Source organism: Miniopterus schreibersii (genome assembly GCF_964146895.1).
Source record: "Miniopterus schreibersii genome assembly, chromosome: 4".
Taxonomy (NCBI): Eukaryota; Metazoa; Chordata; class Mammalia; order Chiroptera; family Miniopteridae; genus Miniopterus; species Miniopterus schreibersii.
Genome location: NC_138105.1, coordinates 28,127,947 through 28,152,912, shown reverse-complemented (window position 1 = coordinate 28,152,912; position 24,966 = coordinate 28,127,947). Strand labels below are relative to the sequence as shown.

Below are 24,966 nucleotides of genomic sequence, written 5' to 3'. Positions count from 1 at the left end.
GGATATATGTATTTTTTAGAAGTTAACTGTTAAAGCTTTTGAAAAATAACCCAGAAATAAAGTTGATAACTACTGAAGCTAAGTGATAAATACATGGGGAATTCTTTACAACCGTTCTCTCTACTTTTGTATATGTCTAAGGATTTCTGTAATAAAAATAAAAAAAGAAAACACAAGCAATCTCTGTCTGAGAAACAATACAATGTAAGGGAAAGAACCCAGGCTTGAGAAACTGAACATCAATCTTGTCTCTGGCACTTAATGGAAATAGCAGCTCATTGAAATAACCTACCTCTCATCTATAAATAGTGAGATCAACCCAATTAATAACGATTTTAGGAAAAAATTAAAAATATATTTGGAAAGAAGAAAACTATTGCCTGATGCTGAATAACTGGCAGCCAATATTAATAAATGATGGTGTGGTCACCCTACTGCAGGAAAACAGGGTGAGCCATAGCAATAGGAAATGACTCCTTTATTCTCCTTTATTAAAACTAGGGTAAAATTTCCTACCCTCAAAAATAATAACCTCTTGCCTGGCCAGCATGGCTCAGCAGTTGAGCATCTACCTATGATCCAAGAGATCGTGGTCCAATTCCTGGTCAGGGCACATGCCGGGACTTCGGGCTCAATCCCCAGTAGGGGGTGTGCAGGAGGCAGCCAATCAATGACTCATAATTGATGTTTCTACCTCTCTCTTAAATCAATAAAAATGTTTTAAAAATATAATAACCTCTCTTTGCCTCACATCATATAAAAAATTAATTCAAATTAGATTATAGACCTAAACGTAAAACCTAAAATTATGAAGTTTTCAAAAGAAAATCTTTTTTTAAAAAAATATATCTTTATTGAGAGAGGAAGGGAGAGGGAGAGAGAGAGAGAGATAGAAACATCAATGATGAGAGAGTCATCACTGAACAGCTGCCTCCTGCACACCCCTGACTGGGAATTGAGCCAGCAACCCGGGCATGTGCCCTGAGAGGGAATCAAACAGAGATCTCCTGGATCCTAGGTCAATGCTCAGCCGCTGAGCCATGCCAGGCTGGGATCAAAAGAAAATCATTGTGACCACTGGGTTAAGCAATATGTCTTAGATATGACACCAAAGTAAAGTCACAAAAAGAACAAACTGATAAACTGGACTTTATCAAAATTAAATACTTCTGTTCTTCAAAGGACTCCATTAGAAAAGGAACCAGCCCTAGCTGGTTTGACTCAGGGGTTAGAACGTTGACCTGCAAAGGTCAGTTTGTTCTTTTTGTGACTTTACTTTGGTGTCATATCTAAGACATATTGCTTAACCCAGTGGTCACAATGATTTTCTTTTGATCCCAGCCTGGCATGGCTCAGCGGCTGAGCATTGACCTAGGATCCAGGAGATCCTGGGTCCAATTCCAGGTCCTGGGTTCAATTCCAGCCAAGGGCACATACCTCAGTTGCAGGCTCAATCTCTAGCCCTGGCTGGGGTGTATGTGGGAGGCAACCAATTGATGTCTCTCTCACATGGATGTTTCTTTCTCTCTCTCTCTTCCTCTTCTACTCTCTCTGAAAAGCAATGGAAAAAATACCCTTGGGTGAGGATAAAAAAAAAAAAAAGAAAGAAAGAAAAAAGAGAAAATGAAACAAGCCCTGGCCGGTGCGGCTCAGTTGATGGGGTAGCTTGTAGGGTTCCTGGTCAAGGCACATACACGGGTTGTGGGGCTTGATTCCCAGTAGGGGGAGTGCAGGAGCCAATCCATGTTTCACTTTCACAACAATGTTTCTCTCTCTCCCTCCCTTCCCTCTCTAAATATCAATTTTAAAAATCTTTTTTAAAAAAGAAAAAAAGAAAGGAAATAAAACAAGCCACAGATTGGGAGACTAATCTAAAAAGGGACTTGGATCTGATATGGGACTTGTATCCAGAATATATATAACAAACTCTTAAAACTCAACAGGTAAGAAAATAAGTGACCTGAATTTTAAAAAAAAATTTAAAAATTTAAGACTTAAAAAGACACTTCATCAAAGAGGATGGCAAATAAGCACATTAAGATGAGCAATATCATTCACCTTCAAGAAGATGCACTTTAAAACCACTATGAGATACCACCACACATCTATAAGAATGGCTAAAATTAAAAATACCAACAATACCAAGTGTTGAAGATGTGGAAGAACAGAAACTCTCATACATTACTGACAGGAATGAAAATAGCACAAATATTTTGGAAAACAATTTGGATGTTTCTTTAAAAATTAAACATATACCAACCTAGATGCAGCCATCTACTCTTAGGTATTTACACAAGCGAAAAAGACATGTCCATACAAAGAACTCAATGTTCACAGCTGCTTTATTTATATATAATAGCCCAACCTGAGAACAACCCAAATGTACATCAATAGATGAATAGATAAACAAACTGTGGTACATCCATACAATGAAATACTACTCCAACAATAAACAGGAATGAACTCTCAATAACTGCAACAATGTTGTTGAATCTCAAAATAACTAGGCTGAGTGGAAGTTTCACAGGTGTATGTAAACACACACACACATCAAAACTTATCAAATTGTACACTTTGTGAAGTTTCTTGTACAAATATACCTTAATAAGGCTGTTTTAAGAAAGAGAATGAATTACTGATATACACATCAACATAGATGAGTAAGACACAAAAAAAACACATATACTTTTATTCCAGTTATATGAAATACTAAAACAGAATAAATCTAATGTGAAAGCAGATCAATGTTTACCTGAATTGGGGAAGGGGGTTGGAGGTGAGGGTGGGTGGGGTGTGTAAGGGTTGACTGGGACCTTTCTAGAGTGATGACAATGTTCTAATCTTCCCTGTGATTATGGTTTACATGGGTGTATCAATTTTATCAAGATATACATTAAAATGGGGCTGCATTTATAGTAGGTAAATTATACTTCAATAAAGTTGATTTTTTAAAACATAGCTTCGCCTTAGATAACCTGTTCAGATAATATCACATCATAATAAAGACTAGCAAAATTGAATCACTGGCACAAAAGGCAAGAAGCTCTGTAAGATTTGACAAAGTAACTCCACAACTATCTTGTCCTCCAGCTTTTCCCCCCACAATGTTAAAGGTAGCAGCAGAATGATGAAATAATTCAATCTAACATGGTCACCTATTTACAGACACCAGTTAATTCTGTTTCCCACAGGGCCTACTTTAAACCTATACTCTTACCTTCCAGTTAGAAACACCTTTGCCCATCATCCTCACCAAGCCGAGAAAACTGCTTCAGCTTGCTTCTCCTGTCTCACAATTCTATGGTACATTCCCATTTTACCTTTTCATCTCCTATCTTCTCCTGTCTGTGACTATACTCTACCAATTATTCACTCTCCTGGTAAGGATATTTATTTCCCTACACAGTTCCTTACCTTCATCCTACAAACACTCAAGATGTTCTTCCTCTTGACCCTATAATATCCTTCCTTCAGCTACTGCCCTCTTTTCCACTGAAATCAAACTTCTGTAAGAAAGAATGTCTACTACTATGCATCACTCTCCTCCTGATTTAATGTGCATCTTCTGGCAAAAAGTCAACCATTTCTCACTGTCAAATACGACAGCTTCTATTCACTCTACAACCTCCTTGATCTTGTTTCTTTTCTTGATCTTCATCTTGTTTCTTTGCTACATCTGCCCCTCCCTATGACATCCTACTCCGATGGCTTCACAGGCATCCTTTGACTAGATCCTCCACACCCTCCTTTTAAGGGGATATCCCCAGGCACTGTCATTGGCCTTCTTCTCACTCTACAGATGCTGCCTCTTTGGGCAGTATTATCCATACTTACAGTTTTAATGACTTATGAGCATAAGACTCCACCTTTATTTCACTAAATGCTATACCATCCACATATAATACTGAAAAAAAAAAACAAAAAAAAAAACTCCTCGGCACAAATTGTAAAGTGCTTTACAGTCTGGTCTCATCTGACTATTCCTAGTTTCTGACCTATTCTGTGGAGTATAACTCTCCCAAAATATCACATTCTTTTCTTTTTTTTTTTTGGTAAACAGTTTTACTTATAAAGTACATACAACCTAAGTGTATTATTTACGAATAATTATGAAGTGAATATACTTATGTAATTACCACTCACATCAAGAAATATAAATCATCACCAGTAACCTAGCAGTATTCCTTATCACTAACCAATGCCTCTTCCCTAAAATATCTTAAACTCTAAAGGCACTAACCTACACTTCCCATTCCCCAAATATTCTCTACTTTCATTACTAGACCTTCTGTCCTTCCCATTGCTACATCAAATTCTATTTATCTCTTAAAGCCAAACTCAGGTATCTTCCTCTATGGCAATGGCTCATCTTTGTTCACACAGCATTTAAATGTATCTCCATTACAACACTTTTGCACTATATTATGCTATACTGTACATTCATTATTAATTTAGAAGCTCTTCTGAGGGCAAAGATGGTACAGCACCTATCTCTATGTCTGTAGCAACTAGCCCAGTATTAGAGCAAAACAGTGTCTCCTATAAATGAAAAACTTAAAACTCAAACCTTCTTTGGAGGAAGGCCCCTCTATACCTAACTTTACCTGTGCGACATTCATTGCAGATGAATTTTCCTCTGGGCATCTCAGTTAATCCAAGGCACTCGAGGTGGAAAGCCCCACAGCACTGAGCCTCACATAACAGCAGCTCACCCAGTTTCTCACAGTTCTGTTAAGAGAAAAAAAAACAGATTTGTCTATTCAGAAAGTTTTTTTAAAATCCAAAGAAGAAGGCCCTCATAAAAGCAAAGATTAGTAAGTAGCTTTGTCAGAAACAAAAAATCCCACCAACCATTCAGTCAATATTTAATGATTATCTCCTCTATGCCAGGTAGCACAACGTCACTGGCTCTCATGGTTCTTATACTCTAAGGATAGAAAATACAAGTAAAAACTTAAACAGGAAAGATAGGAGACAATGATAAGCATTAGGTAGAGAACTCAAATAGATACTTTGGATTGGGTGATTAGGAATGGCCTCTCAGACTGGCTCTGAATGACAAGTCAGCCCTGTGATCTGAAAGAAGGGCCAAGAAGGCCGCAGATACAGAAAGTCCACAAACAGGAAAAATCATGGCATGTCTAAGAATCACAAGGAATGCCAGTGTCACTGGACTACAGTGAACAAAAGTTGTAAGTGGTAGAAGATGAGGTATTACAGTGCCAAAGGCCTGATTATGTCACCTTACAGATTATGGTATAGAGTTTCAGATTTTAGGTGTTCCATTAAAGAGCTTTACCAAGGGAAGGCTAAAATCAGTTATTCATTTAAAAACAGATCCCTGTGACTGCTACATGGAAAATGAGTTTAAGAGTAAAAAGGTGGGAAAAGAAGCAGAGACGATCAAGAAGACTACTGTAAAGGTTCAAGCAAGAGATACTATCTAGCTGGACTTGGGTCACAACTGTTCTAACAGGGCTCCAATTAAGATCTGAACAACTCTTGAGATACGAGTCATCTCACAGGTATCATCTTTTTCAGATGATCTCATCTAAGACAGGTGTCACTTAAGATAGAGCTTTAGAAAATAAGGATCTATCTAGATCTGTCACTCTGAAAAATTGTAAGATTTATGAAAATTCTGCAAATTCCCAATATTTGTTACTCTAATATCCTGACTTGTTTCCCCATGTCTAAAAATGGGAAGAAAAAAAAAAGTTTTATACTTAATTCTGTAAGACAAGAGACAAGAAAAGGAACAGGTGGGTAGGTAAATCTAGTATCTTCAGGAAGCCAAAGAAATAGAACAGGCCTTGGCCACTTAATAGAAAATAAACAAGAAGAACTTTGGAAGGAAAGGGCCAGAGGCAGCAAGAGATTAAGAGGGAAACCCAAGATCTTAATCAACCTGTAGTCTGAACTAGTCTCACATATTTGGCTCTTCCATTATCCACTATTTTCATACATAAAAATTAACAAATGCCATAAGTGTTATATATTTTGTTCTGTATATTCAGAGTGCCAAGTGACATTAGCTTCAATGTACAATAAATTCACCTTCATCCCTAAAACAGGAAAACTTCAATTACAGTACATATTGAAGAATACATTTTTCAAATCAACCAAATGTATAGAATAACCCTTTAACTGTAATTCATCTTTCAAAGTGGGACACTTAAAAGTGAAAAGAGGTACTATTATTAAATTACATAAGGAAAACAGATTTAAACAAAGACTGATCTAAACAAGACAGGACCACTGAGTCTCCATAATTTTAATCACATTTTCTTAATAATCTTTGTGGGAATAACAGTCTCTGAGGACTAACCCTGTATTTGGGAACTGGTCTAAATATTAAATATGATCAACCTTCTTTGATCAAAATGTATGTGCGCACACAAAAAATGCATATAATAGTGAAAGAAACTGAGCTGAAATTACACTGACCATAATAACATTCTAGGCCTGGGTTAATTTTATTTTTTAGCTGTTTTAATGAGAAAAAGTACAAACAAACAAATATCTTCAACTTTTTTACAGGCCAGTTTTTAAGAATTTACAAAGGTAAATCAAGACCATAAAAAGAGAACCTAACCAAAAAATCCATTGAATTAATTGACTCTACTCCCAAGTGAAATAAAGGCTCTTCAACAATAAAGCAGAGTCACATCTCACAGAGGGGCAATATAACATAGTGATTTTATTAAGACTCTAAACCCAGACTGCCTGAGTTTATATCCGGCTTTACTATTTAACATCTCTGTGCCTATTTCCTCATCTATAAAATGAGGATAATGATGATAAGATTGTTATAATTAATCTACCTTATAAGATTGTTATAATTAATATGATATGATGTAATATTTATAGTGATTGGTACAATGCTTAAAACAGTAAATACTGTAGAAATGTTTATGAATTAATTAGAAAAACACAAGCAGTAGGTTCTCTAAAGTTATTATACAGATAGATGGGAGGTCCTCTAAAGTTACTACTTTAAAGCAAAAGAAAAAATTGTTTTAAATTTCAAAGCAAAAATTACCCTTGAAAAATCCGTTAGAAACCCCAATATCCTCACCCATGGAGAGGAACAGGAAAATGATCTCTGAGTGAGCAACCATAGATTCACCTCTCCCATCTCAGACTTGTTTCAGGAAATCTACTCATGGGCAACAAGGGGCAAGTGGTTCACCGACACTAAATAGTTCTCTTTCTCTTTTTGTGGGGAGGAAAAACTATTAAATCCTCCAAGGGAAGTGACTCTACTGTAATCATCCAATAAAATTATTATTCTAATAATGACTGGGCCATCAAGAAACGGAGAGGGCTTCTCTTAAAACATAAGCATGAAATCAAAAGGCAAGTTGGCAACATTTTTTACCTGACAAACATTCTCCTTGAGTGCAGCTCCTCCACCTCGTTCACCCTGCAGTTTTTTAGATGCGGGCATCCCGTGGTCGTTTTCTATGCCCTCTTCAACAGCCTCCTTGGGGCTTGCAGCCATCCTGTTTGTCATCAGTTCTCCCTTGCAGAGAAAAAATAATGTCCCACATCTGCATTATTGATGTCTCCTCCATCTGACCCCCTCCCTCTGGGCTGCTATTTGTCTAGCCATTAAGCACTTACAGATGTTCAGCCAATCACGCGGGCGGACTGCATGCAATGTTAGTTCTAACCCTGCTGTGATTGGGCGGGTAGTGGGCGCCTCATGCCTGCCACTAACTGCTCTGAGGCTGTTCCACTGGAACTTTTTGAGCTGTTCCATTTTAAGGTTTCACTAAGGGAGAGAAAACATTCTTAAGTTTATTTGGTTACTTATTTGTCCTTCCAAGATCAGTGTTTCCTAAATAATGCCCCTCTTGGGCATTCTATTCAAATTGTCCTGGAAAGAAATACTCTTTATCATGTGTGATGCCAGCCTGACTTGTTCTAAGGCTCTTTTAACCTTAGTTGTAAAAGTCAGACATAGCATCAATGGCTACACTGATACTCTATAAGGAAATTGTTTTAAATCTATCTCTGTTTCCTAAAAGCTGATGTTTACAAATATTATTTGAAAATTAAGCAGTTGATGGGTCTTAAAAAATAAGCAAGTGAGTGTTTCCCCTAACTGCAGCAGTCTCATCTTTTTTAAAGGGCAACATTTGGGTCATATGGTACTTGATATTGTGTTCTTTTGTTTTTAGAAAAAAGTTCACCTTCCTGATGAAGCATGAAATTTCATCTGACACCTAGAACATAGGATGTGATCTTATAAAAAGGTCATACCCACAGATGCCATATGTGCCTTGACGGATTTTTACTAGGATCAGCCTATCCTTTTTCTCCAGGATTCCTTATATCCACTAGCCATTTCAGTAGAATACTATTAAGTAAATTCAAGGGAAAGAGGGATGTGCCCTCTACTGTGAAAAGTAGCTTCACTTTGGATGGAAGATCAAAAGATTAGGAACTGAGTAATACCTCTGAGCCTGGAGTTTCTCTTGATGAGTCTTCATTTTTCATTCGTTTACAATGCACCTTAGCTACAGCATGCCTTTGTCGTTTTCGCCTCCTTGGTTTATCAAATATCTTGGTAGTGCCTATGACAGGAAAACAGGTGTTACCTGCTAGTAAATGATATTTATGTCCAAGAACTCCTACCCTCAACACTAAGGAAACTCATAAAATTATGGTATGTTAGAGTAAAAACTAACCTTAAATTTATGGTTTAATTCTCCAACTTTGAAAATGAGGAAAATGGGGAGAGGAAAAGAGGCTTACCCATGACTATATAAGTAACTGGGGAATTAGCTACTTATATATAAATTCTGTCTCATACAGATTAAATGATAAATGTATAAGTAGATTATTAAAGCTGATGTAGAATTTCATTCTACATCAGCGATTTTCAACCTTTTTCATCTCATGGCACATATAAACTAATTACTAAAATTCCGCAGCACAACAAAAAATATGTATTTTGCCGATCTGGGGGGAAAAAAGTATAATTTCGATTCATTTACACTGGATAGCTATTGTTGTGTTGGCTATTGTCATTTTTTTTTTCTTTTTTTGGCTGTTGTCATTTTTTGATTTGACAATCTAAGGGAAAAGAGGTCAGTGTTCCTGACTAAATAGGTATAGCATGTTTTAAAAATTCTTGTGGCCCAGCCGGGCATGGCTCAGCGGTTGAGCGTTGACCTAGGATCCAGGGGATCAGGGTTCGATTCCCGGTCAGGGCACATGCCCGGGTTGCGGGCTCGATCCCCAGTCAGGGGCATGCAGGAGGCAGCTGATCAATGACTCTCTCATCATTGATGCTTCTATCTCTCTCTCCCTATCCCTCTCCTTTCCTCTCTTTGAAATCAATAAAGATATATTAAAAAAAAAATTCTCGTGACACACTGGTTGAAAATCATTGTCCTACATGGTTGAAATAAAATACTTCCTAGTTCCTCAAAGGACTTTAATATCCTATAGATGAGGAGAAAATGCATTTACAGTCAGACAAGAATACTAAAACCTGGCTTCCAAGATTAAAGACAGTAAATTATATCACTGTATGATTTAAGGATTAAGATGAAAAGTTGAAATATATAAAACTTGGCTGAGAGAAAGGGGAAAAAATACCTCCCCCAATACATTTAGTGGCTTAAAGGATATTCATATATCCATACAGTGGCACTATAACCTTGAACATCCAACAATATAAAGTGAATGTGTGGTCTAATCCAGCATACTTAGAAAATGAAATTCCAGTTTCTCATTTTCTATTATACATATTTCAAATATTTGTTATAAAAACATCAAGAGGAATCTAAAGAGATATTTCATAAAATTTTCCAAGATAATTAAACTAGGTATCAACATAAAGGCTGGACTTTGGAAAATTGTCTTAGGGCTTTCTTGGACTGCCTAATGGAGATGAAGAAGCTTTGCTATCAAAGTTACTGATAGCCTGTGACTAAAGGAAGAGTTAATATAATGGCAGAATAAAGGTTCAAAATCCTCACAAGCAGAAAATTTTAGATGAAATATACAAAGAATAAAGTGCAAGTTGTAGGTTTTACAAAAAAAAATTAAGTACAAAAGTATAGAAAAGAGCTGATATTATTTTGTTAAGTAGTTGTTTTTTTAAAGCAAGCAAGCAGCCCCGGCCTGTGTGGCTCAGTGGTCGGAGCATCAGCCCACACACTGAAGGGTTGTGGGTTCGATTCCCAGTCAAGGGGGCATACCTGGGTTGCAGGTTCGATCCAGATCAGGACCCATGAAGGAGGCGGCCAATCGATGTCTCTCTCTCACCCAATGTTTTTCTCTCTCTCTCCTCCCTCTTCTTTCTCTCCCCCTTTTAGTTCTCTCCCCTTTTCCCTCCCTTCCACTCTCTCTAAAAATCAATGAATAAAATATCCTTGGTGATAAAAAAAAAAACACAACAACAAGCAAGCAAATTGATAAACCTAAGGAATTACAATTAGCACAAGGTTAAAATAAGCTAACATACTGCTAGGTTTACTTGCTAGAAAACTTAGTAATCATGCATCACATATGAAGAATGTGCATTTAAGACCACACAAACTGTAATCGTCCCATGATACCCTTTGTTGGAAGACCACGTCTGATGCAATGGGCTCATATCTGGGCTAATATCTCAAGAATGGTAATAATCAATAAATGTCACTGGCAGACAAATGATCAAAGTGGTCCAAAAAACTGACATGGAGAAAATCTGGGGTGAATAAAAACATAGTAGTGTGGCAATGAATTGAGTCAAGGCTGGATTTAGTTCTCTAATACTGCCACCTCTTTCATGTTCATATTTCTTCTATAAAAATATAGATAATATCCTAACTCTTTATAATGCTTTAGATGGACTAGCAGTAATGGCCCTATGCAAGGGACCTGGTAGAGTAAATGTTCCAACTATGATTATTATATCCATTATTGAATGAAGGGCTGCCCATTCCACCTGTGGGCTGAACCAAAATCACCAAGTAGAAGTTCCAAGAGTCAGATTCCAATTTAATCTAAAAGATTAAAAGCCCTTAAGAAGCAACCACAATGGACTAGATTCAAATGTAAGTTCTCTTTTTCAAGCATATGCTCACAGATTAAAGGTCGTAGACGTGGTAAAAAGAAACTAAGACTGTCAAAGACTGGCTTAGATGATATGTAATGTCCCTCTCGATTCAGAGTCCTTATTTTCTATCCTACAGAAACAAAAATAGGATCAAAACCAAAAAAATAATGATGTAGTCTGGAGAATTATCTAAAAAGAAAAGAAGAAGCTGAATTTTCTCTATTGTTCCTAACATTTCCTTACGCTTATATAATTCTAATTCCATTTAACTAATTTCAGCATAAATACGAAAATGATGATATAATTTTCTAGTGTCATGTATAGTTTTAGTATGTACATTTGGGGCAAACAAGTCTTAGAACTTACAACCTCATTGGTCTTGCTTATATACATAACAGCTTTTCTAGTTAACTGAAAAGGTGCTTCACACTCTTTTTTGCATTACATTTTTTTAAAACCTCATAAATACTCACCTCTACCAAACTCTTTAGAATGAGATGCAGCACATGATTCAGTAATGTTATTCTCCAAGTGACCAGCTTCATAGCACTACAAATAAGTAAAATTCAATATAAAAAAAACCCTTTACAGTATATGCCAAAAACTGAACGGCCCATTGCCATAGATACAGAATCCTGGCTGTTTTTTTAAATAATTAAAAGTATGTTAATAGTAAGGGATTTAACAGAAACTTCATAGGGAAAAGCATCAGATTTTTTTTAAATGCTCCAAAAGCAGATACAGAATACAGCTATGAAGTGTGAGGAGAAAGAGAAGGGTTATGTACAGAGAGACTCACCTCATCAGTTCTATTCCACCCTGTATTTAAAATCTACCTTCTTAAAACTGTATTTACAATTAGATTTTATACATTTACTTGATAAACTGTGAATATTAAAAAAACTCTGCATAATGGAATGTCTTTCTAATTAATATAAATTAAAGCAACATTAAAACAAAACAGACATCAAGAGTAATTCACAACACATTTTATTCTCCTACTACTAATGCTTGTATGAATTAATTCCATTACAAGAAAATGTCTTCTCCCACAAGAATAATATTCTTCATAACTGTAAAACAAAATTTAGTGGCCACAAAAAGTCAACATAATGGATGCTATTCTTGCTATAAAGTTCCCAAAGTTTGAGGTCAAAATAAGATAAAATACAGCTGTGAATTTCCAAATGCTCACTACATACATTAATAAAGCTTAATACTACTACTTTCCTCATGTTCAATGTAGATCAGAATCTTACAAAGTCAAACAAAATGAAGGAGCAAATGTTAGGTATCCAGTTAAATGGAACAAAAGACTCGAAGGCGAACGATCTGGATAATTTAAAGAAAAACACGATCTACTAATTATTCAGATAACCAGTTTATAGTTCTTCATTTAACATTCACCCAAAAGCTGTGGAGCAAAAACAATTAGAATATTCCCAAACCTACAGTCAGAGAACAATGCAGAAAATATTCTCATTTCCAACCTGATCGACTTATTTTGTAAGTTAAAATAGATATAACAGGACAAAAACAAACAAACAAACAAACCCACACACTACATTACATGAACAAAAAACCATCTACTCTTCGTAGAATGAAAATGATCACAGAACTCTATTAGTGCTTTGGAGGACATGACTAAGATGTCAATAACTTACTTTACACATACTCTGGTGTGAATATACATTAAGCCAGTACACCTTTAAGTTACCATTACCTCAAAAGACAGACCCTCTTTCTCTAACCCACTGATTGATCCATCTACAGACAGGGGGACTCATGGTGTAGTCCCAAGATGGAAATGAATCATGACTTGAACCTGACGACAAAATATACCTCAGAATAACCATGACCTCATGATCAGATCAGAATGGAAGGACTAACTCCTAAAACAGAAAAAAGGTCACTCTCTCCAGAGCCTGGTGCTAGCCATCACCAATAATGGTGGTTTTTCTCCTGTTCTAGTGCCAAGTATAATGCCCATCTTCCTACCAAAAAAGCTAAAATTCAACAGTGAGTTATTAATTATATCTAATGCTTAAAAAGAGACCAAAAATATGAGAGACAGAGAATTCTACAGATATGAGATTTTTAACAAATGCTGCACAAATAATAGGACATCCATGTGGGGGGTAAAAATACCTTCAAAACTCCACCTCAAAAAAAACAAAGATGGAACAAAGCTCCGTACATAAAATCCAGAATAAAAATCCTAAAAGAAAACACAGGAAGAACACCTTTCTATCCATGGGGTAGGCAAAGATTTCTTGAAATAAACACAAGAAGAAAAAATTACATTAAAAAACTTCTTCTCGTGAAAGACAACTAAGAAAATAAATAGGCAAGCCCCAGACTGGGAAAAATTATTTATAGTACATAAATCTAACAAAGAACTTATATCCCAAAATAAAAAGCACTCCTAGATAACCACCATAAAAAAGATAAATATCCCAACCAAAAATGTATGTATGCTTTAACAGTCACTTTACAAAGATAGAGGAATGATAAATACTAAGAAGCTCAACATCATTAATCATTAGGGAAACATAAATTAAAACCATAGTTAGATATCCCTTAATACCCACCAAAATGGCTAAATTTAAAATGACTGACATTTTAGATGTGGAGCAAACGAACTCTCATATATTCCCGGTGGAGTGTGAAGTTGTTCAACCACTTTGGAGAACTGTATGGTAGGTTCTTTAAAAAGTAAACATCTATTAACCAATTATCCACTGCAAAGTGTTTACACCAAGAGAAATGAAAATATTTGTCCACAAAAAGATTCAGAGTAGAAAGTTCACATCAGTATTAGGATTAATAGCCTCAAAATGAAAAATTCCAATGTGCATCAACAGGAGAAAGAGTAAGCAAGTTGTACTTGGGATGCTACTCAGCAACAAAAGGGAATAAACGATTGAATGTACTTCAATAACAAATGTTGAATAACAGAAGCCAGATTAACAAAAATAAACTATATATATGACATTCAAGGACAAGAAAAACTAACCTATGGTGAAAGAAGTAAGAAAGCATTGCCTCTGGAGAAGATAAGAATGGGGAATTGACTAAAAAGGGTACAAGAGAACTTTCGGGGGTGACGGATATAGGACACACCTAAGTTAGGGGGTACTTACATGGTATATGCAACTATCTATCACATAGAACATTAAGGTTTACACATTTTATTCATGTAAATTATATCACAATTAAAAAATGGAAAGTGTTCTGGGATACAGTTGCCTACATAAATTTAAATTAAGTATATAAACTAAATCATGATTTTTATCCCCTTAGAGGGTGGAAAAAATCATCCTCGAACATGGCAAGTCACATTTTAGACTAAAAACCTCCATCTGACAGAGCAAGATTATACAAATTAACACTATTTTTTAAGTAATCAAGTCTCAAAAGCATTGAGGATTCATCTTATTCCTTTGAATCATTCACTTTTATATATCAAATATATCTTAAAAAAACTGGGGGGAGGGAAAAATAATTCACTTAACTGGCCTCAATTCTTTCCTCCTTTGAAATTTGTCATCCCCCCACCTCTAGCAGTAACAAACAGTCTTGAATAACACTACTAAATTTATCATCTGATTGCAAATATCACTCCATTCTCAAAATATTAAACTGAATTCCAATTTCCCTGGCCCTTGCCATCTACCTCTTCCAGGATCTTGCAAAATAGCTAAGATTTGACTAAGACAAAACCAGGAGACAAAGCACTGCAGGAGATTATCATACCCTTACTAGAGTGCAAGGTACAAAGAGAATACGGTGAGTTGTAGACATGATGTCACGGAAGGTTATACAAACTGCAGAGAAAGTTTCGAGGGCAGGAGATGAGCATAAGAGTAATTGAAAAGTCCATGTCATAACACTGATTTGAGAAGAATAAAAGAATTAAAGGATGGAATGTAATTACTAAAATAAGGAATAAAAACACAAATAAATTAAAATTTACATTAACACGCTAATCTAGATGGGTGAATACCTAACAAAAGCAAAAGCTTAAGAGGCCTTAATGTAGAATTTAAAAATAAGAATTTGTTATAGCTAAAGAAAGAAGTCCACCCTAGTGGGTGTTTCTCAGTGGTTAGAGCATTGACCCAAGCACCAAAGGGACTTGGGTTTAATTCCCAGTCAAGGGCACATACCTGGGTTTCAGGTTCGATACCCACCCCTGGTCAGGGTGCATGAGGAAGGCAACCAGTCCGTGTGTCACTCTCACATCAATGTTTTTCTCTCTCTCTCTTCCTCCCTTCCTCCCTCCCTCTCTCTCTGTCTCTCTCTCTCCCCCCTTTTCTTCCTCTCTCCGAAAAGCAATGGAAAAAATATCTTCAGATGAAGATTTTTTTTAAAAGAGAAAGAAGTACAAAAACTCAAATTATTCTGTTACAATCTGTAAGTTTTCTTTAAAAAAAAAATTAATAGGGAATCTATGCATCCTATAACTGAAATTCCAACACTTACCATGAGTTACTCCTCACACTTGAGGGGCACAAGGTGTTTCCTAAGGAATCAGTATCAGGCTGTTATCCATTATAAAATGAGAAAATAATTTTCTATTTCCACCTACTATTCAACGATGCCTTCTTGGCTAATGAAAACCAAGTTTGCAAACTCAAAAACTTAAGTTCAAATGTTTCTGCCTGGATTACAGATGAGCTGTGTCTTTTCTGAAGTGTTATACAGACAGGATAATGGGATGTGAGTAGGTCAGTGCCTTGTAGGAACAGAAGTGAAACAGAAATCTAGTAAGAGCTTTTGAGTCCATGAAAGAAATTACAACTAACACAAGCTTTACTCAATCTTAAAAGCTTTTTTCATTTTCATTTGTAAAGAAAACCTAAAACCAAATGACACACATGTAAAAAATGCAAAACAGCCTCTTAATATAGGATCTCTCAAACCGACCAAGTGTATGCTGACATTCTGTAATTTCCATGTATATGAGCATCATTTAGATTGACTAAATTAACATACCTTTTTAGAAAGGCCAAGATCCCCTTTCTTGGGCATAAATCCAGGGTCTAAATCATTTGATTCCAGAAGTTTCTTAGTTGGTTTTCTCTGACGCTTACTTTCATAATTACCTGAAACACATGTATCTTTTCATTAGATTATGTAGAAACTGGGCTACACAATCTAATTTTTAAAAAAATGTATATACCACACAAAAATCAGTCACCATATTTTTAAATGTTTTTCTCATTATCTTGTGGGGAGGGACAAGGTAGGAATTTATTTGTTCTAAAATGTTAGCATAAAACAAGAACATAGTTTTCAATATAGACAAACTAATGTGAGGGTGTGTGTGTAAATGACAAAAGAACACAGGAAGACATTAAAAAGGGCAGAACTGCTTTTAGAGCAATTCAATGGTGGTAAGGACAAAAGGAGAAGATGTTAGGTGAAGTAAAGCCTGAATTCTGGGCATAAATGAACCAAGATTAGAATTTTTGTTCTGCTCCAAAATAAATAAAAGGCATTTATTTACATTGTAGGATTGCTGTTAAAAGATTAATAACAGAGTTTGGCACATAACAGGTAACTATTATTCTATTTAAAGTCTTTTTTTATTCTGCCTAACTTGATTAAACATAATTGGTATACTTTTTAAAAATATGTATCATTACAAGGTATTACTGGGAATGTAAAAAGTTACAACAAAAATTTTCCTTGGCTGACCACAATATTCAACAGTCAGAAGATGAATTAGACACAGTATGTTTAATTAGATCCAACTCTCATCAGGTGACACATATATAAAGAATAACAAAGTGAAAATAAATTAGTAATTCACTTCAAGAGAATATTTACACTTACTTAGCTGCTTACTATGTGTCAGGTAAGTTACATTATACATTATTACATTATTATAATCTCCATTTTATACATGAGGAAACAAGTTCAGAGGTTAAACAACTTCCCAAGTAACACAAGGATTGGTGAGCCATTATCTGAAGCCTAAGTTTCATGTGATTACTCCACAGTGTCCAGTGCCTCTCCTCAAAAACCCTGTTATCCTGGGTGCTGACTCACATGGTAGCTGATCAACAATCATGAACAGCAACAACAAAGTAAGAAGAGTAGTTTTTAAAAATGTCTTCTTAACAGTGCACCATCAATTTATGGTCATTATATCCATTCAGCCAGTACTTCAGGGACTTTTCAGGACAAAGTTGGTAGTTTTGTTGTACGGAGATACACCACTGGCTTTTCATCAAAACATACTAAAATCTCCTGCTTTCTCTAGTCATATCCACTTTTATACTGAGACTCCAGCCACATCTTACCTGGTGTTTTAACTAGCAATTCCTCAGACTTAAGGGCAGGCCGTGGAGAGACTTCCAGAGCCACAGGCACAGACAATGTCAACTGTGGCAACTCAGCATGTCCACCTCCAAGTTCTGACTGAGCCAAGGGCCCTTCCAAAAATGGAGCCTCCCTTTCAAGAACTGGAGGCTCTTCTTTGGTTGAAATCAAAGAATTCTCATCCACCTGCTTGTTCTGAGCATTAGATCGACTTCGTACTAAAAGGTTTTCCTCTTCACAGCGGGAACTTACCTAAGAGCAAAAAATAAAAATAGAATCCATAGGCCAGTAATTTGACTGTCAAAAAAAATAATGGACTGCCTGACCAGTGTGGCTCAGTGGTTGAGCGACTACCCATGAACCAGGAGATCACAGTTCGATTCCCAGTCAGGGAACATGCCCAGATTGTAGGCTTGATCCCCAGTAGAGGGCGTGCAGGAGGCAGCCTTTTGATGACTGACTCATCATTGATGTTTCTATCTCTCCCTTTCCCTTCCACTCTCTGAAATGAATAAAAACATATTTTAAAAATAAATAGATAAATAATAAAAACATTTTTTAAAAAAGAATAATGCACTTAAAAAGAAATAAAATTCTGACACATGTGACAATGTGAATGAACCTTGAAGGCATTACTCTAAGTAAAATCAGCTAGTCACAATCAAATAAATATTGTAAAGCTCCACTTCTTTAAGTACCTAAATAGTAAAATTCATAGAGACAGCAAACAGAATGGTGGTTGCCAGGGGTTGGGAGAGGGATTAATAGGAAGTTTTTAAATAGTAAGCACAGAGTTTCAGTTTGGGAAGATGAAAAAGTTCTGGAGATGATGAATGGTGGTGATGATTGCAAAACAATGTGAATGTACTTAATGCCATAGAACTGTACACCTCAAAATGGTTACAATTGTAAATTTTATGTTATACAGAAGTATATCCACCGGGGATATGTTCTAAGACCCCCAGTGGATGTTTGAAACCCTGGGTAGTACTATACCCTATATATTCTATGTTTTTTCCTACATATCTATGATAAAGTTTATTTTATAAATTAGGCACAGTAAGAGATTAACAATAATTAATAACAAAACAGAACAATTATAACAATGCACTGTAATAAAAGTTACGGGAATGTGGTCTTTCTCTCTCAAAGTATATTATTATATTGTACTCTTCTTGTGATAATATGAGATGATAAAAATGCCAAATCTATTCCTGAATTTGTGTAACCATCCCTCACTTGCAGTAAATCGCCTGGTGTCATCATTTCAGGGGATCCCTTACTGAAGTCTTCATATAGGCTCAATGCTTTCCGGCACAACACATTGCCATCAAGTGGAACACGTTTCTGTTCATGTCTTCCACCCATAAATTTAGTGCCTTTTCCATCTTAAATAAGTACTTATCACTCACTGGGGCTATAGCTTTTGCATGAGGTGCAACAGCAAAACTAGCAAAAATTTCCTTTTCCTTCTTCACAATTTCAAGGATAGAAGACTCGTTCTTACTGTACATCTTAGGGATCTCAGCCTACAATTATTTTTTCTTTCCTTATTAAATCAAGAACTTTCACTTAAAGGAAGCACTTTATAGCTTCTCTTTGGCATATCTGAATTGTCAGCCTCACTATTCTTGCACTTTGGAATAATTATTAAATAAGAGTGACTTGAACATAAGCACTGAGATACGATAGTTACTGTGATAACCAAAAGGGCTACTAAGTGACTAAGGGCTAAATAAAGGGATGACTCCTATCCCAGGAGGGGCAGAACAGGGCCGCTCGAGATTTCATGATGCCACTCAGAATGGTGTAGAATTTAAAACTTATGAATTGTTCATTTCTGAAATTTTCCATTTAGTATTTTCTGATCATGGTAACTAAAACAGTAGAAATGGGGCAACTGCTGTATATGTTTTACTTTAAATTTTTAAAGGGTGAAAAATGCAGTTGATTGAGATACACTATAGCTGTAAAAATTCATTAAGGCCATAGCAATAATCCCCCAAAAAGAAAAAAGATTACCTAATATGTCACCAATTAAAGCAGCTAATAATAAATTCCTAATGTTAAGTTGGTAAATAAACGGAAAAGAAGCATTTAATCTGCCTTTCATGTATTTCAGAATAAAAGGATTCAGTTAAAAGGAGATATTGAGAGAGAGTGCCAGCTAATAAAAATAGAAGAAATAATAAGATATGAATCATTTTTTAAAACTCCTAATGAAACCGATATAGGAGTATCGGTTTGATATTTAAAAAGTTATCAGGGAATGGCTGATCCGTACTGCTCCTTCAGCAAGAGGTAAAATCTAACTTAAAAGGGAGGAATCAGTTATTCATCAGTATGAATAATTAACTCGATGTTAAATGCCTTTTAATGTCATGCAATATGTAACAGTATCAACTATGATATAATCTAGCTAAAAATGTTTAACTTTAATCTATCAAATTGTTAGATTTGATACCTTCCACTTAACAGGGAACACAGGGGATAGAGAAACAAAGCAATCACACACAATTGGGTTAGAAGGTGGATAATCCAAATACGGTACTTGTATGGCTTAGATAGAGAGGGTCAAGAAAAAAGGGACTTTTCTGGATTTAAAGAGAGTTGAGAAATATAACAACTAGATATATGTATTCTTAGACTGGATCCTGATTTGGATAAGCCAAATGTAAAGATTAGGGGACAATTGTAGAAATCTGAATATGGACTTGTTATTAAACTGATCTTATTAGATGTGATAATGCTAAATTAAGTCAGTTATGAAAAAAATGTTCTATTTTTTAGAGGTGCATATTGTTTAGGGACAGAAGGTCAAAATGTCTCTAATTTACTTTAAAATACTTTACTTTAAAGAAACTGAATTTAGCCCAGCTGGGCGTGGCTCAGCGGTTGAGCATCGACCTAGGATCCAGGCGATCAGGGTTAGATTCCCGGTCAGGGCATGTGCCCGGGTTGCGGGCTGCAGCCGATCAATGACTCTCTCATCATTGATGTTTCTATCTCTCTCTATCTCTTCCTCTCCCTTCCTCTCTCTGAAATAAATAAAGATATATTTTTAAAAAAAGAAAAAAAGAAACAATTTAAGAATAAATCAAGGTATCATAACATTTGTTTAAAAAATTAGGATCATACTACCTATTTTTAATAACCTGTTTTTTACTAAACATTTATTCATAAATCACTAAAAACACTTTGAAAGTAAAGGGAGAAATACACACACAGACAGAGACTCATTTATACATTTCCTGTATAACTAGTATATGGTAAGTATTGTGCCAGAAGCTGGAGGTAAAAAAACTTAAAAGATCCCAGAGTTAAGGAAATTGTCTCATAAAGACAAAATATGACAATGAAAGGCAAAATTGCAGCATCCTAAAAGGACTACTAAAAGATCGTTGGAACATACCTTGTGTACCTGTTCCTGTACCTTTTTTTGTTTTTTCTTAGGAGCGAATATCTGATCATACTCTTCTGTATATTCCAGAAGCCACTTGCTTGGCTTCCTAAGTCGTTTTTTCTCTGACCGCACAGCTAAAAGAGGAGAAACAAATTCAGTATTAACTAAAAAGTTAGAGGAAACCCCATTTTTTTCATATAGCCATCTCTGTACTCCCAAAGGTACAGAGATAGGAAACTCTCAAAAACACTCTGGCTTAAGCTCCAAGAGACTAAAAATGATTTGCTATGGTTTATCACATGCAAAAATTGGGAGTGGAAAGACTTTAGTTGCTCTGTAGACACACGCACGCACGCACGCACACACACACACACACACACACACACACACACACACACACACAGCCTATCCGATCTTACCAAAGAGATTAACTTGAAACTAGTGTCCTATAATGACAGATACAACTAACTTTCAAACAGAGATTCTAAGTCAGATAAAATTCCTCATGAATTATTTTAAATAACATCTCTCTGGATTATGAAAATATTGTATGGATATTCAGACAGAGTATTTATTAATCAGTACTATCACATGAATTTCAAAAGCATTCTACACATACTTCATTATCTTGCTTGCAGTCAGTTTCACATTAGAAAACAAATACTTCTAAAGAGAATAATCAAAAATATATAATTAAATGGATACCATTACCTCAATGGCATAAAAAATGTACACCATGTATGTCAAAGTCAGAAAATATAGATGGGTACTTGCTTTAAAAAAAAACAAAACACTTCTTGTCATGTTTTGTAGTCAGAATATCATACCACTTTTCTTTGAATTAATGGTGAAACAACTATTATAATTTCCCTACAAAACTTTATTTAATACAATTAACATGTTTCAGTTATTTGACTATACTGTAAGCTCTTTGGGAGCAGAAGGTAATGCTTACAGAATGCAGGATACAATCTACTCAAAAGGTAAGAGGGATTTCATGATATGATGATCTCAGAGGAAGCTGTTCCTGCCTCAGTTGAATGCTGATGTTCTTTCAATAAAACGAACAAAAAAGTTGAGGCCAAAAAGAGAAAGTCACAGGCAAGCCTGGCAAAGGCTCTTATTCCTTAGACAGTATACAAGGAAACAAGCTATAAAACTTCAGTGTAATAAAAAATGTGGAAAATAATTTCTTAACATTAATTCAAACTGCTGTAATTTCACAGTAGTAATATCCCATTTAGTTTATTAAAAGATAATGTATTTTTTACTTTTTATTTATTTTTGTTATCCTCACCCGAGGATATTTTTTCCATTGATTTTTATAGAGAGTGGAAAGGGGAGAGAGAAAAATCAAGGTGAGAGATATGCATCAACTGGTTGCCTCCGTCATGCACCCCGACCTGGGGCAGGGAGTGAACCCACAACCCAGGTATGTGCCCTTGACCAGGAATTGAACCAGTGACCTTTGGTGCACAGTCCAATGCTATAACCACTGGGACACATGGGCCAGGGCTTAGATAATGGTGGTTTTTTAAAATATCTTCACCTGAATATATTTTTTCTGTAGCTTTTCAGAGAGAGTGGAAGGGAGAGAGAGAGACAAACACACATTTCAACTGATTGCCTCCCAAATGCGCCCCTACGGGGCAGGGGATAGTGCCTGCAACTGAGATGTATGCCCTTGACCAGAATCGAACCTGGGACTCTTCAGTCCTCAGGCTGACGCTCTAACCATTGAGCAAAACTGTCTAGGTCTAGATAAGGTATTTTTTTAAATGTTTTGTTGATTTTAGAGAGAAAAGAAGGGAGGGGGAGAGATAGGAAACTTGATGAGAGAGAAATATCGATCAGATGCCTCCTGCATACCCCCCACTGGGGATGGAGCCTGCAACCCAGGCATGTGCTCTGACTGGAAATCGCACTGGTGACCTCTTGGTGCATGGGATGACGCTCAATCCACTGAGCAACACCAGCCAGGCTGAAGATAACATAAAAGGAGTTGAAACATACATGGATTTTTACAGCAGCTTTATTCCTAATTGTGAAAACTTGGCAACAACCAAGATGTGAGTGAATAGATAAACAAACTGGTATATCCAGACAATGGAATATTATTCAGCACTAAAAGGAAATGAGCTATTGAGCCATGAAAAGACACAAAAGAAACTTTTAAAAGCATTTTACCAAGTGGGGGAAAAAGCCAAGCTGAAAAGGCTACATATTACATGATTGGCAAAACTATGGAGACTAAAAAGCAGTTGCCAAAGGGAGGGTGAGGGGGGTTGTTAAATAGGCAGAGCATAGAGGATTTTCAGGGTAGTGAAAATATCTGTATGATACCACACTGGTGGATAGATGTCACTATACATTTATCTGAATGTACGACACCAAGAATGAACCCCAAGGTAGACTGTGGACTTTGGGTGATTATGATGTGTCAGTGTAGGTTCATCAATTTTAACAATGTACCACTCTGGTGGGAAATTTTGACTCACAGACACAGAGAAAAAAAAATGATGGAAAGGGAAGTTGGGGGAACTAGGTAGAAAAGGTGAACGGATTAAGAAGTATAGATTGGCAGTTACAAAACAGTCACCAGGATGTAAAGCACAGCTTGGGGAATCTACTTAATAATATTCTAAGAACTATGTATGGTGCCAGGGGGGTACTAGACTTATCACGAGGATCACCTCGTAAGTTATAGAAATGTCTAACCACTATGCTATAAACTTGAAACTAATATAATATTAAATGTCAACTATAACTCAAAAATTTAAAAACTTTTTAAATTAAAAAACACACACTGGGCCCGGCCAGGTGTGGCTCAGCGGTTGAGAGTCGACCTAGGATCCAGGCGATCGGGGTTCGATTCCCTGTCAGGGCACATGCCCGGGTTGTGGGCTCGATCAATGACTCTCTCATCATTAATGTTTCTATCTCTCTCTCTCCCTCTCCTTTCCTCTCTCTGAACTCAATAAAGATATATTTAAAAAACAAAAACAAAAAAACACACACTGGATTTAAAAAATAAGATGCAACTATATCCTCTCTACAAGATATATTACCTTAGATATAGACACATATAGGCTGAAATTGAAAGGTTAAAAACAGATACACACAAATGAGAGCAGAGGTGGCCCTATTTAGAAAAAATAAAACTGAGTTAAAACTAGCACAAGAACAAACAATAAAAAGGTCAATTTACTAGGAAGATAAACAATTTCAGGCATATTTTAGAAGATAATAATTATAAATATATATGCACATAACATCAGAGCACCAAAATCTATCAAGCAAACACTGACAGAACTGATAAGAAACAGACAGTAAAACAATACTATAGTATACTACCAAGCTTTCAATAATAAATAGAACTACCACAGAAGATTAATATGAAAACAGAACTTGAGCATTATTAGAGACCACCTGAACTTAACAGACATATACAGAAACACATTGTTCTCAAGTACACATAAAACATTCTCCAAGACAGATCACATGATAGTCCATAAAACAATGAGAAGACTGAAATCATACAAAGTATCTTTCCCAATCACAATGGAATGAAACTAGAAATCAATGGCAGTTGGAAAACTGGAAAATTTAGATACATAGAAAATAACGGACTCTTAAAACAACCAATGGGTCAGAGAAGAAATTCCATTAAAAATTAGAAAATATCCTGAGACAAACTAAAATAAAAACACAATATGCCAAAACTTATTGGGTGCAGCAAAGGAAGTACCAACGGGAAAGTTCATAGCAGAAAGTGCCTAGATTAAGAAAAAAGAAACATCCCAAATAAAAAAACCTAACTTTACACCTCTAAGAATGAGAAAAAGAACAAACTAAACCCAGTGTTAGTAGAAGGAAATAGGTAATAAATATTAGAGCAGAAATAAACAAAAGAGAATAAAAATAGTATCAACAAAACTAAGGTATCTTTTTCTGTAAAGATAAACAAAACTGACAACCCCTTAGCTAGATTAACTAAAAAAAAAAAAAAAGAGAGAGAGAAAAGACACAAATAACTAAAACCACAAATTAAAGAGGAACTACAGACAATTCTATGCCAGCAAACTGTATTACCTAGAAGAAATGGGTACATTTCTAAAAACAATTTACCAAGACTCAACCATGAATAGAAAAATCTGAACTAAAAAGATGATTA

General features: G+C 35.8%; 1 protein-coding gene across 9 annotated transcripts in view; it reads right to left on the bottom strand.

The window, feature by feature from the left end:
- Positions 1-24,966, bottom strand: part of NSD1 (nuclear receptor binding SET domain protein 1) — a 151,001-nt gene that overhangs the window by 42,255 nt on the left and 83,780 nt on the right. For all 9 annotated transcript variants that reach the window (XM_081135002.1, XM_081135007.1, XM_081135006.1 and 6 more), the window contains 7 exons: positions 20,802-20,926; positions 17,371-17,641; positions 16,058-16,167; positions 11,533-11,608; positions 8,464-8,582; positions 7,382-7,525; positions 4,605-4,728 (listed from right to left, as the gene is read on the bottom strand). In XM_081135002.1, coding sequence (XP_080991128.1) covers positions 4,605-4,728; positions 7,382-7,525; positions 8,464-8,582; positions 11,533-11,608; positions 16,058-16,167; positions 17,371-17,641; positions 20,802-20,926 — 969 coding nt within the window. The remainder of the gene's footprint in view (positions 1-4,604; positions 4,729-7,381; positions 7,526-8,463; positions 8,583-11,532; positions 11,609-16,057; positions 16,168-17,370; positions 17,642-20,801; positions 20,927-24,966) is intronic.